General features: G+C 43.5%; 2 protein-coding genes across 4 annotated transcripts; both read right to left on the bottom strand.

Annotated features, from left to right (window-relative positions):
* Positions 1–4,150: 4,150 nt before the first annotated feature.
* Positions 4,151–6,246, bottom strand: LOC122761315 (four and a half LIM domains protein 1-like). 2 transcript variants are annotated; one of them, XM_044016503.1, is made up of 4 exons: positions 5,833–6,246; positions 5,661–5,737; positions 4,555–4,706; positions 4,151–4,393 (listed from the first exon to the last, which is right to left on the bottom strand). In XM_044016503.1, exons 2-4 carry the CDS (start codon positions 5,734–5,736, stop codon positions 4,265–4,267), a joined length of 357 nt encoding a protein of 118 aa, XP_043872438.1. In that variant the 5' UTR covers position 5,737; positions 5,833–6,246; the 3' UTR covers positions 4,151–4,264. The 2 variants fall into 2 exon arrangements, with proteins under 2 accessions (XP_043872438.1, XP_043872437.1); XM_044016502.1 differs by having other exon boundaries at positions 5,661–5,979; positions 6,131–6,147.
* A 172-nt stretch (positions 6,247–6,418) lies between these two features.
* Positions 6,419–10,615, bottom strand: LOC122761314 (four and a half LIM domains protein 1-like). Of its 2 annotated transcripts, XM_044016501.1 has the most exons (6): positions 9,830–10,615; positions 8,620–8,799; positions 8,346–8,520; positions 7,669–7,838; positions 7,397–7,583; positions 6,419–6,897 (listed from the first exon to the last, which is right to left on the bottom strand). In XM_044016501.1, exons 2-6 carry the CDS (start codon positions 8,773–8,775, stop codon positions 6,746–6,748), a joined length of 840 nt encoding a protein of 279 aa, XP_043872436.1. In that variant the 5' UTR covers positions 8,776–8,799; positions 9,830–10,615; the 3' UTR covers positions 6,419–6,745. The 2 variants fall into 2 exon arrangements, with proteins under 2 accessions (XP_043872436.1, XP_043872435.1); XM_044016500.1 differs by lacking the exon at positions 9,830–10,615 and having other exon boundaries at positions 8,620–8,846.
* Positions 10,616–10,888: the final 273 nt, after the last annotated feature.

The following is a 10,888-nucleotide window of genomic DNA, read 5'->3' as shown; positions in this document are numbered from 1 at the left end:
GGACTGGAACGACCTTGCAGTTGCGGAACAGAACTTTGCTGGACGTGCCACAATGGTGGGTTTGTGCCAGTCACACTGGTTCTGTTCTAACAGCTGGGTTGTTCTGAACCTGGTGGGTTTGTTTCCACAACCGTAGCCAAAAAAAAACAAAACCTCGCTGGCAACCCTCGCTCTACATGCAACCCAGCAACTGTGGAAATCCAAACTGGCAACCCCTGCCCAAAAAAACCCCTCAAAATTCTGCCCTACTTGAAACTCTTCACCCTTTGCACAACACACCTTTTCACCCATCTGTGTACATCCCACACCAAACATCCACCTGTGCATACCCCGCATCACACAACCCAGCTGTTGTGTAATTAATCACTCTTTCGCACAACCCAGCCGTTGTGGAACCAAACCTGCCACCTTGTGAGCCACACAACAACCCCAATCTTAGTTGAGAGCTAAGCCACTAAGCCTTAACTTCGCATGTCTTGTTCTTTTTAAGAATTGAACCCACGACATCAGAACTTGACAACAATGTCCTTATTAACCGGGCTCTTACGCTTGGTCAGGTTTTCGTCAAGCTTTGACTGTTTACATTGAATCTTGAACTAAAAAAAGTATCACACCGGGATTTGATTTCAGAACCATTCTTTCAGTATGAGCCATTTGTCTTGCTACTGAGTCTTTGCATTTCTTGGTATTCTTAACATCCTTGTTTTGGTCAGAGTTTTTGGACTCTGGACTAGAATGCTGGCCTTTTGTCAGGTGATTTATCAGCATCTCAAGTTTCAACCCAAAAAAAATCTGTCTACACATTCTTAATATTAAAGTGCTTCTGTAGATTTGAACACCAATGTTCTGCTTCACAAATTATTGTCAAACTCATAGAGCTATTTAACTTGTTGCTTTGGGTCTGGTTTTTTTTATCATATTGTCATGATGAAGCACATTGTATAATCCTCTTTTCAATGCAAACAGTCAAACCCTCTTTGAAAAAGCATCCGAGTACACATGGTTGTGGAACAGAACTTGCCAATTGCCAGAACAACCTCGCTGTTGTGGACCTGTCCTCGTCCAGTAGTTGTACAAGTCCACAACAGCGAGGTTGTTCTGTTCCGGTAGGTTCAGCTTCACAACCATGTCCAAAATTTAAAGTTTTTGCGGAACTGAACCTACCACCTTACAAACTGAAGAACCTCATTCATGGTTGAGAAGAAAGCCACACACCATGAATGCCTGTCACATTATGGGACTTTTCGACTCTTTTCAATCTTCACTTTAGATGTTGAACATTTAAAACATCTTGCTCTTTGTCAGATTTGAACCTGTGACATCAAAACTTCACAGCAGTGTTCTTAACACCCGAGCTACTTACTCCTACAGTTTCTCAGATGTTCTTTGAGTTTTTAGCCGTTTACAGTGAATCTAGACTGAAAAATACCTCACAACGGGATCCAAACTCACATTCTCAGACATGCAAGTCTTACGCTCACAGCATAAGCTACTCTATCTGAGCTACTTCTAAGTTCTGTTTTTGGATGGAGTACTGTCCTTATCCATTGAACTTCCTGCTCCTTCACTTCAACACAGGTTTTACAATTATTTTTTACATCATCATATGATTCACATTTACATTTACATTTAAGCAGACACTTTTATCCAAAGCAACGTACAAAAGAGAACTCATAACCTCAGAGAGACTGCAGCTTTGAGCCCGAACACTTATAATAGACACTTGCTTTGCAATGCAAATCAATGAGAAATATAGAGAGTTTCACCTATTGCTGTAGAACCCATTTGTTAACATGTGTACTGTACATAGGTGTGTGAATAAACCTGCTGATGCTGGGGCAGCTGGTGCTAGTGGTGGTGCTGGTGGGGCTGGTGGTGCTGGTGGTGCTGGGCAGGCTGGTGGTGGCTGGTGGGGCTGGTTGTGCTGGTTGTGCTGGTAGTGGGGCTGGTGCTGGTGCTGGTGGTGCTGGTAGTGGGGCTGGTGGGGCTGGTGGTGCTGGTAGTGGGGCTGGTGGTGCTGGTGGGGCTGGTTGGCTGGTTGTGCTGGTGGTGCTGGTGGTGCTGATGGGGCTGGTGTGCTGGTGGGCTGCTGCTGGGGCTGGTGGTGGTGCTGGTGGGGCTGTGGGGCTGGTGGTGCTGGTGGTGGATAGTGCTGGTGGTGGGGCTGGTGGTGCTGGTAGTGGGGATGGTGGTGCTGATAGTGGGGCTGGTGATGCTGATGGGGCTGGTGGTGCTGGTGGCTGGTGGTGCTGGTGCTGGTGTGGGGCTGGGCTGGTGGGGCTGGTGGTGCTGATAGTGGGGCTGGTGGTGCTGGTGGTGCTGGTAGTGGGGCTGGGTGCTGGTGGTGCTGGTAGTGGGCTGGCTGGTGCTGGTGGGGCTGGTGCTGGTAGTGGGGCTGGTTGTGCTGGTGGGCTGGTGGTGCTGGTAGGGGCTGGTGCTGGTGGTGCTGGTGCTGGTGGGGCTGGTGGGGCTGGTAGTGGGGCTGGTGCTGGTGCTGGTGGTGCTGGTAGTGGGGCTGGTGGTGCTGGTGGGGCTGGTTGTGCTGGTGGGGCTGGTGGGGCTGATAGTGGGGCTGGTGGTACTGATGGCGCTGGCTGGGCTGGTGGTACTGGTTGGGCTGGTAGTGGGGCTGGTGCTGGTGGGGCTGGTGGTGCTGATAGTGGGGCTGGTGGTTGGTGCTGGTAGTGGGGCTGTGCTGGTGGTGCTGGTAGGGCTGGTGCTGGTGCTGGGTGGGGCTGGTTGTGCTGGTGGGGTGGTGCTGGTAGTGGGGCTGGTGCTGGTGCTGGTGGGGCTGGTAGGGGGCTGGTGGTGCTGGTGGTGGGTGGTGGGGCTTGTGCTGGAGGGGCTGGTGGGGGGGCTGATGGGGGCTGGTGATGCTGATGGGGCTGGTGGGCTGGTGATGGTGGCTGGTGGTGCTGGTAGTGGGGCTGGTGCTGGTGGGGATAGTGGGGCTGGTGGTGCTGGTGGGGCTGGTGGGGCTTATAGTGGTGCTGGTGGGGCTGGTGGTGCTGGTAGTGGGGCAGGAGGTGCTGGTAGTGGGGCTGGTGCTGGTGGTGGGGCTGGTGCTGGTAGTGGGGCTGGTGGTGCTGATAGTGGGTCTGGTGATGTGGGGCTGGTGGTACTGGTGGGCTGGGCTGGTGCTGGTGGGGCTGGTGCTGATAGTGGGGCTGGTGGGGCTGGTGGTGCTGGGGGTGCTGGGGGGTAGGGGCTGCTGGTGGTGCTGGTGGGTGGGGGCTGGTGCTGGTGGTGGGGCTGGTGGGCTGGTGGTGCTGGTGGTGGGTCTGGTTGCTAATGGGCTGGTACTGGTGGTGCTGGCTGGGCTGGTAGTGGGGCTGGTGCTGGTGGGGCTGGTGGTGCGGCTGGTGGTGCTGGTGGTGCTGGTAGTGAGGCTGGTTGTGCTGGTAGTGGGGCTGGTGGTGCTGGTGGGGCTGGTGGGGCTGGTGGTGCTGGTAGTGGGGCTGGTGCTGGTGGTGCTGGTAGTGGGGCTGGTTGTGCTGGTGGTGCTGGTAGTGGGGCTGGTGGTCAAAAAAAATCAGTCAAAAAAGTCATAGTATAGTATGTCGTCCAATATCAGTCAAAAAGTCATAGTATAGTATGTTGTCCAAAATCGGTCAAAAATTTACATTTAAGCAGACACTTTTATCCAAAGCAACGTACAAAAGAGAACTCATAACCTCAGAGAGACTGCAGCTTTGAGCCCGAACACTTATAATAGACACTTGCTTTGCAATGCAAATCAATGAGAAATATATTGATTGCTGTAGAACCCATTTGTTAACATGTGTACTGTACATATGTGTGTCTGAGTAAACCTGCTGCCGCCGCCACCGCCGCCGCTGCTGGAGGATTCTTCTGAACTGCATTCTGTGAAAAAAAAATATTATCATGAAAGATGATTATTTATATTCTGAGATTTTCTCCTTTTTTACTTTTTTGTGGCCCGAAAAAAGTCAGAATTCTGACTTTTTCTTTAAACTCAGATCTCTGACTTTTTTTCAGAATTCTCTTCATTTATTTTTGTTGTAATTGTAATTTTACAAGAATAAAGTCATAATTTTACAAGAATAAAGTCATAATTTTACAAGAATAAAGTCATAATTTTACGAGAATAAAGTCGTAATTTTACGAGAATAAAGTCGTAATATTAAAGGCATCGTTCTTTGTGCGTGGCAGCGTGGCATTATTTTTATTATATGAGCTGTAAAATGTCTCAGCCTTCATTCATTCATTCACTCCTTGGAGTTAGATGATGTTTCATGATGTTTCACCCACTGCACTTCTTCTTGTAACAGTCGACGCAGGAGAAACTCAACCCTCCCAGAGACCTTGAGCAGTTGTTGCACACTAAACGGTGGCTGTTGTCCTTGCACTTCACTCTTCCATGGCTTTTAGTCTGCACACAGACAGAAGACAGGAGAGTGTAAATAGTCATATAGTTTTGACGTTCAACGCCAACATCCTCTTCTATAAAAAAAAAAAAAAAGAGCGAGAACTACAGTCTGAAAGGAACTGGTTGTTCTGCTCTGTGCCAGAAAATAAAAAAAATTTCAATACCTGTTCGCAAACACAGTATTTAGCCAACATCTTGTTATAGCAGTAAAGGTATCTTTCTTCAGAGACGACACTCTGGGAGCCGTTTGTACAGTTGAAAAGGGTGAAACTTTCATTGTAATGGCAGTTGCCTTTGTACTCCACACTCTCCTTTCCTGCAGGAGATGGAAAACAAAGAGAGGATCGTGCTTCAAGATCCCACAGCAACTCAAGTAGCTGAAATCACAGAACCTGCTTTTATTTATTTTACGGTTTTGTTTGTTTTACATGTGGCCCTAATACTCTTCCGTATGTTTATATAGTTGGTGAACTATATCTTTTTTTTGTTGTTTTATTTTAATGAAACGTGAATGTCAAATTATTAAAGTAAAATAAAATAATAACACACACAAACATGAAATGACATGTTGAATATAATAACGGGAACCTCTGCTTTAATATAAATGCAGAAACTAACTTCTCAACTTTTAGGTTTTATGTTCTGATATTGAAACAATCGTTGATAGTTAAATGACTTCACATGTACTCTGTATTCAAATGTATTTAAAAACCTGTGACAGTGTTACCTGTGTGCTTACTTAATAATAACAATAATATTACTATTATTCTGAATTTTAAACCCATGTTATAAGATATTTTTTTAACAAACAATTATTATCTGTACTGTAGTCGCTGACAATAATTATGGAATGGAATAAACAAAACCTGTCAACATTTGAGGTGTCGAAAACTTTAGAATTATGTTCCATGATATTTTATTTAAATGGTGGTGTCCGATACCAATATCAAAAACCTGAGTATCTACGGATATAATTTCCGATTACAGTCATTTTAGACCATTTATGAACGTACATACAACTGTGTGACAAATATCGTTCTCCCCAAAAAGAAGGAAATACACAGCCCAGACATGACTCTGCTAAAATGCTTTTGCTGATATTTATTTATATTTTTTCATGGACTGTATCAGATTCTACATTCTAATCCAATCCAGTGATTTTACCCAGTACCGGGCCAATACTGATTCCCATCCCTAATTAAAAGGACCAATATTTATTTATTTTAACTATTAATCCAACGTTGATGTGTGTCAAACCATCTTCACATACCACAATAAGAAGACTGAGGAAATATCAGCAGACACAGAGAGGCAAATGCAATCAGGACATTGTAGATGAGAGTCATCCTAAAACATTGAAGACAAGAACAAGTTCATTCTCTTAAAAAAAAAACAAGTAACTCATGAAAACTAATGATAGAATCCAAGTTTTAGCATCTTACCTTAGAACAAAGTAGCACTGTGGTCCAGCAGTGACAACAGAAAAGATCCTTGAACACACAGCTGTGTGTGTGTGTGTGGGTTAGATACAGACAATAGTGCGACAGAGATAAGTGGACAACATCTTACCAGTCCAATCAAAGCGTAGTCTGAAAAAGAAAATTATTTACTCCCACACAAAAGAAGGTACTGAACCAGAAGGTAATTACTTTTGACAAACACACGCACAGCTTTCTGTAAACACCGCAGAGTGAAATCACTGAACAGAGAGCAACATAAAGGCAGCAGCAGGAGACTGACCTGTCACTGGGATGGCTCCTGTCAAAGAACTAACACAACATTCTCTGACAGTAGGTTACACAGAAAGCTTGCACTTCCTTTACTGCAGGTAAATGTTTTCATTTGAATAATTCAAAAAAATCCTATTTCCCGTTTGGACAACGGAGAGATTTCAATATTCAAATCACGTGCAAATGGTTCACACCTTTCCCGTTCTGTAGAAAGTTTATTTTTAGCAACACATCAAAACCATCAATGCTTTCAGGACAAAATTGCTTACAAAAGGTGCAGAAGAGTTTATTTAATAAAAAACAAACAAACAAAAAAAAAACATACACACAACCGTATCAACTCTATTGATAATCTGAAAGTACATGTAGAGATTAAAACTTGTTTTGGTCATAGGAAAATATCACATTTTAAACAACACATTATTTAACAGGAGCAGTAATTTGTGCTAAAAGAAGGTGAAAAAAAATAATACATATTCAGTTATGTACAGTATTGTCTGACAGCAACATGTGAGATATGATTTCTTAAAACAACCTGTAACGTCAACCTTAAGCAAAGCAATGACAAAAATAAAAATAAAACTGCATCCACTGCAGTTGCTCTCCACATCCATCTCCACATCTTCTACTTGTTGCCACAGTCGGTGCAGAGGACGTCTCTTCCCTTAGTGACAAAGGGCTTTTTGGACAAACTGAGGGAGCATCGCTTACAGTTGAAGCAGTACTCGTGCCAGGAGCCGCCCTCGTAGTTCACCACGTTCACTCCTTTACCAAAACCTGGGAGGAGAAAACCAGAGGACGGGTTACGGCTGAAGAGAGAGAAAACAATGTTATCTTTCAAGAATGAATTTGCAATATAATCAGAATATTAAGTCGGAATTTTACAAGGATAAAGTCGTAATATTAAAAAAGTCGGAATATGAGAATAAATGTGTAATTTTGCAAGAATAACATTATAATTTTAGGAGAATAAAGTCAGAATATTTTGAAAATAAATGAGAAATAAAGTCGCAATATTATGAGAATAAAATCGCAACTTTTTTTTGAATAAAGTCATAATTTTACGGGAATAAAGTCGTACTTTTCCGAGAATAATGATGTCATTTTATGTGAATAAAGTCGAATAAAGTCGTAATTTTACGAGAATAAATATTAAAGGCATCGTTCTTTGTGCGTGGCAGTGTGGCATTATTTTTATTATATGAGCTGTAAAATGCCTCAGCCTTCATTCATTCATTCATTCACTCCTTGGAGTAAGATGATGTTTGTTCATTACCAGTGATGGGGTTATGGCAGCCGGTGCACTTCTTCGCCACAGAGCTCTTGTAACAGTCGACACAGAAGACCTGGTCCTGGTGGTTGGTGAAACTCAACCCTGCCAGAGACTTTGAGCAGGCGCTGCACACAAAACAGTGGCTGTGCCACGGCTGGTCCTGGTAGTTCACTCCTCCAGAGGTGATAGTCTGCACACAGACAGAAGACAGGGGAGTGTAAATGGATCTGGTTGTTATGCTCTGTGCCAGAAATAAAAAAAAAAAAGGTCACTACCTTTTTGCAGCCAACACAGTGTTTAGCAAACTTCTTGTCATAGCAGGGGCTGCAGTAAAGGTCACTTCCTTTGGAGAGGAAACTCTGCGAGCCGATTGGCCGTTTACAGTTGAAACAGGTGAAACATTCGTCGTGCCAGGAGTTGCCTTTGTACTCCACACTCTCTGTTCCTGCAGGAGATGGAAAACAAAGAGAGGATCGTGCTTCAAAATCCCACAGCAACTCAAGTAGCTGAAATCACAGAACCTGCTTTTATTTTTGTTCTTTAGTCTGTCGTACCTGATCCTTCTACTTCTTTAGGGGTCACAAGAGCAGATCGCCTGCCTCCATCTTGCCCTAATCCTCTTCTGTTACACCAACTGTCCTCATGTCCTCCTTCACAGCACCTCTGTGGTCTCCTCCTGCCTGGCACCATCTCAACCTCGCCTCTCTTACTTTACTTTTTCAAAACTCTAGGTATCACCAGGAAGGCGCCAGACATCTTGACCTGACGCCGCTCTCCCTCCTCTCCTCAGTATACCATAACTCGATGGTTATGGTACACGATGCCCGACTGTTAACATCTCGTTCTCCTCAGATCTGAACTGTCTTCAATAAAGCTTTTCAACTTAACTCATCACTGACTCCAGAAACTCCCAACTTTGAGCTTCGGCTCTCTCCTTGGCACACGGTCTCACCTGCCAGTATGGGTTTGTAGCAGCAGTGGCAGCGCGGAGCGTCTTCTCTGGAGCAGCACTTTCCACACATGATGCGGTCGTCCTTGGTGCTGAACGGCTCCTTGGCCAGAGGTTTGTAACACTTGGCACAACGGAAACACTCCTCATGCCAGTAGCGGCCCTTGTGGCTGAGCTCCTGGTGGAAGGAAGGGGTGGGGGGTTGGATTATTCAGCACGTGCATGGAAATAAAAAGAAATTAAATTATGTCTGCACAACCAGAGCCAGCCATCTCACCTTGGTTTCCACGGAGATGGGTCGATGGCACTCGGCGCATGAGTGTGCACAGAACTTGGTGTGGCAGCGGACACACACGGTTCTGCCCTCACTGCGGACATAGCGCTTACCGCCGAGGTCCTCCCGACAGTAGAAACACTGCGAGCTGTCGGCCATCGCCACACCGAAGGAGATTCACACCTACGGCAAAAAGAAAGAAGGAGAAACAAATGTTGATTTAATGACTGCAGGCAAAAATAATGACTTCATAATTCCTCAAAATGTCAAAAAAATGTGACCTCAGTGAGCGTCATAATATTTATTTACAACAACGTTGTTATGACGTGTTGTGACGCCACCACACGGGGGTGCTGTTGGTTCACTTAATAGGACTGAAGAGCAGGGCTCTCAACCTGAAATGACAATGTTTGGTCAATAGGGGGCCGGTCCAAGTCCAACCTTTTGAGAAAAAGAAAAAAACAGTCGAAATAATAATATGTATGATGTTATTTCACATTGTTTCTAAATAAAAAGTGTTTTTTCAAAATATAAATGTATTTATGTTGATTAATAAAAAGCCCCCATACAGAAATAACTCATTATAACTTGAACTCTTGGTAATAACAATAGCAATAGTGTGTGGTAATAAGTAGATTATATTTCAGTGATACCATGTTATTTCCAAAGTTACATCCCGTGAGTTTGTTATTGAGAATACTACAGAATACCATCAGTATAAAACCATAATAATATGAAACCATAACAAACATGACTATAAAATTACCATATATTGTAAAGATGCAACATGTCCTCCCCATGTCCAATGCATTATTATCAAGATATTACTTGGTCATTACTGTAGAAATAAGATAATATTAACTTCCCTGTTATTGTTTTACAGTAAAATGTTACCCATATGTATCAATTATGCCATGCAGAAAACCCTGACATTATGGGTTAAGTACATTTTACACAAATGTCCAGCTGATCGTTCAGTTTACATACAGAAAACTGTATGTAAACTGTTAAATACTTCCTTATTTAACTAATTTCTTACACCACAGTCCAAAACTCTCTCTCTCGTGAAATGCACAACATATAAACTTCCTAAACATAGACCCGAAATTACCACGTTGGTCTCGGTAATGTTGGTCGTGGAGCTGTGATTACAGGGTCAGGAACTTCAGCTGCTGAACAACACACCAACAAAAAGTCAAAATCAGGTCCTCACCAGCACACGGAAATGTCAAGGAAGAGATGGAATGAAGTGCGTTCGCTCAGTTATTTCCCACATGAAGTTCATGCTGGCTGACCATGAGGAATTCTGTGTGTGTGAGAAGGTTCTGTCAGCGTTCCAGATCTCACCACATTAGTCATACCAGGCATTCCTCCATGTATTCACCACATTGCTCGGACACACACACACACACAGGTTTGTGCAGCTATCCTTTTAAGAACTCGCATTGACTACCATTTATTTGGACAGTTTAAACAAAGTTAGATATTTAAATTAGTTCATCCATAACCGTAACCATACCAAGTCAGTCCCTAACCTTAACCATAACCGCAATTCAAATCTAAGCCGTAAACTCAACCAGTTCCTCGGAAAACGAGGTTAATGGGACCAATAACTTTGTTCTCCATGAGGACTTTAATGGTGTTGTTTATGTCAGGAACGATCCTCACAAATTAAAGCACACACACACAAACACACAAACGTACACAGACGCACACACATGACCTCATACATGCACCACTCCCCAGGAAACCACAAACACCACAAACTATAGCGTTGGCCTCCTGGTTGGAGCAGCAAGTCTGCGCAGATTCACAAGGACGTTCTGCTTTTGTACCACCAGTTTGTGCTGCCCTTTCCTTCTGATTTCCCTTTAGCACTCGGCAGGAAAAAGTGGTTTAAAAGTGTTTTCACAGGGGAATAAATGTGTTTTTTTGCTCGAGTTCAGAAGTCTGCAGCCTCTAGATTGAAAAGAGCCATTTTTGTCCAATTAAAATGAACCTGGAGGTGCAAAAATAAATGATTTGACCTTTTAAAATGAAGATAATACTATAATATACTACATTTAAAGAGTTACAGTTTGTCTCATTTTTGATATTTAAGAACTACAAAAAGAAACTATTGACATTTCAAGGCTGTTTATACCCAACCTCTTATGAAGTGTAGGTCCTTTCTTGTGTCATGCAAAAGCGACAAGGGAACACAAATCTCACGCTAATTGTTTTTTCAATTAAAGGCAAAACCTGAACAAATTAAAGTGCTGACAAAATAAAA

This window comes from Solea senegalensis, unplaced genomic scaffold (genome assembly GCF_019176455.1).
Source record: "Solea senegalensis isolate Sse05_10M unplaced genomic scaffold, IFAPA_SoseM_1 scf7180000014553, whole genome shotgun sequence".
NCBI classification, from domain to species: Eukaryota; Metazoa; Chordata; class Actinopteri; order Pleuronectiformes; family Soleidae; genus Solea; species Solea senegalensis.
Note: the sequence above shows the minus strand (reverse complement) of the source record. Positions and strands in the feature narration are given on the sequence as shown.

Bases quoted from the DNA above. Each gene is read 5' to 3' on its own strand.
- LOC122761315 (XM_044016503.1), bottom strand. From the start codon at position 5,736: ATGACTCTCATCTACAATGTCCTGATTGCATTTGCCTCTCTGTGTCTG. The intron at 4,707-5,660 runs GTATGTGAAGAT...CATCTCCTGCAG, and splicing joins TCCTCAGTCTTCTTATTGTG to GAAAGGAGAGTGTGGAGTAC. The intron at 4,394-4,554 runs GTATTGAAATTT...GTCTGTGTGCAG, and splicing joins AATACTGTGTTTGCGAACAG to ACTAAAAGCCATGGAAGAGT.
- LOC122761314 (XM_044016501.1), bottom strand. From the start codon at position 8,775: ATGGCCGACAGCTCGCAGTGTTTCTACTGTCGGGAGGACCTCGGCGGT. The intron at 8,521-8,619 runs GTGAGATGGCTG...TCCTTCCACCAG, and splicing joins CCATCTCCGTGGAAACCAAG to GAGCTCAGCCACAAGGGCCG. The intron at 7,839-8,345 runs GTGAGACCGTGT...CATCTCCTGCAG, and splicing joins CTACAAACCCATACTGGCAG to GAACAGAGAGTGTGGAGTAC.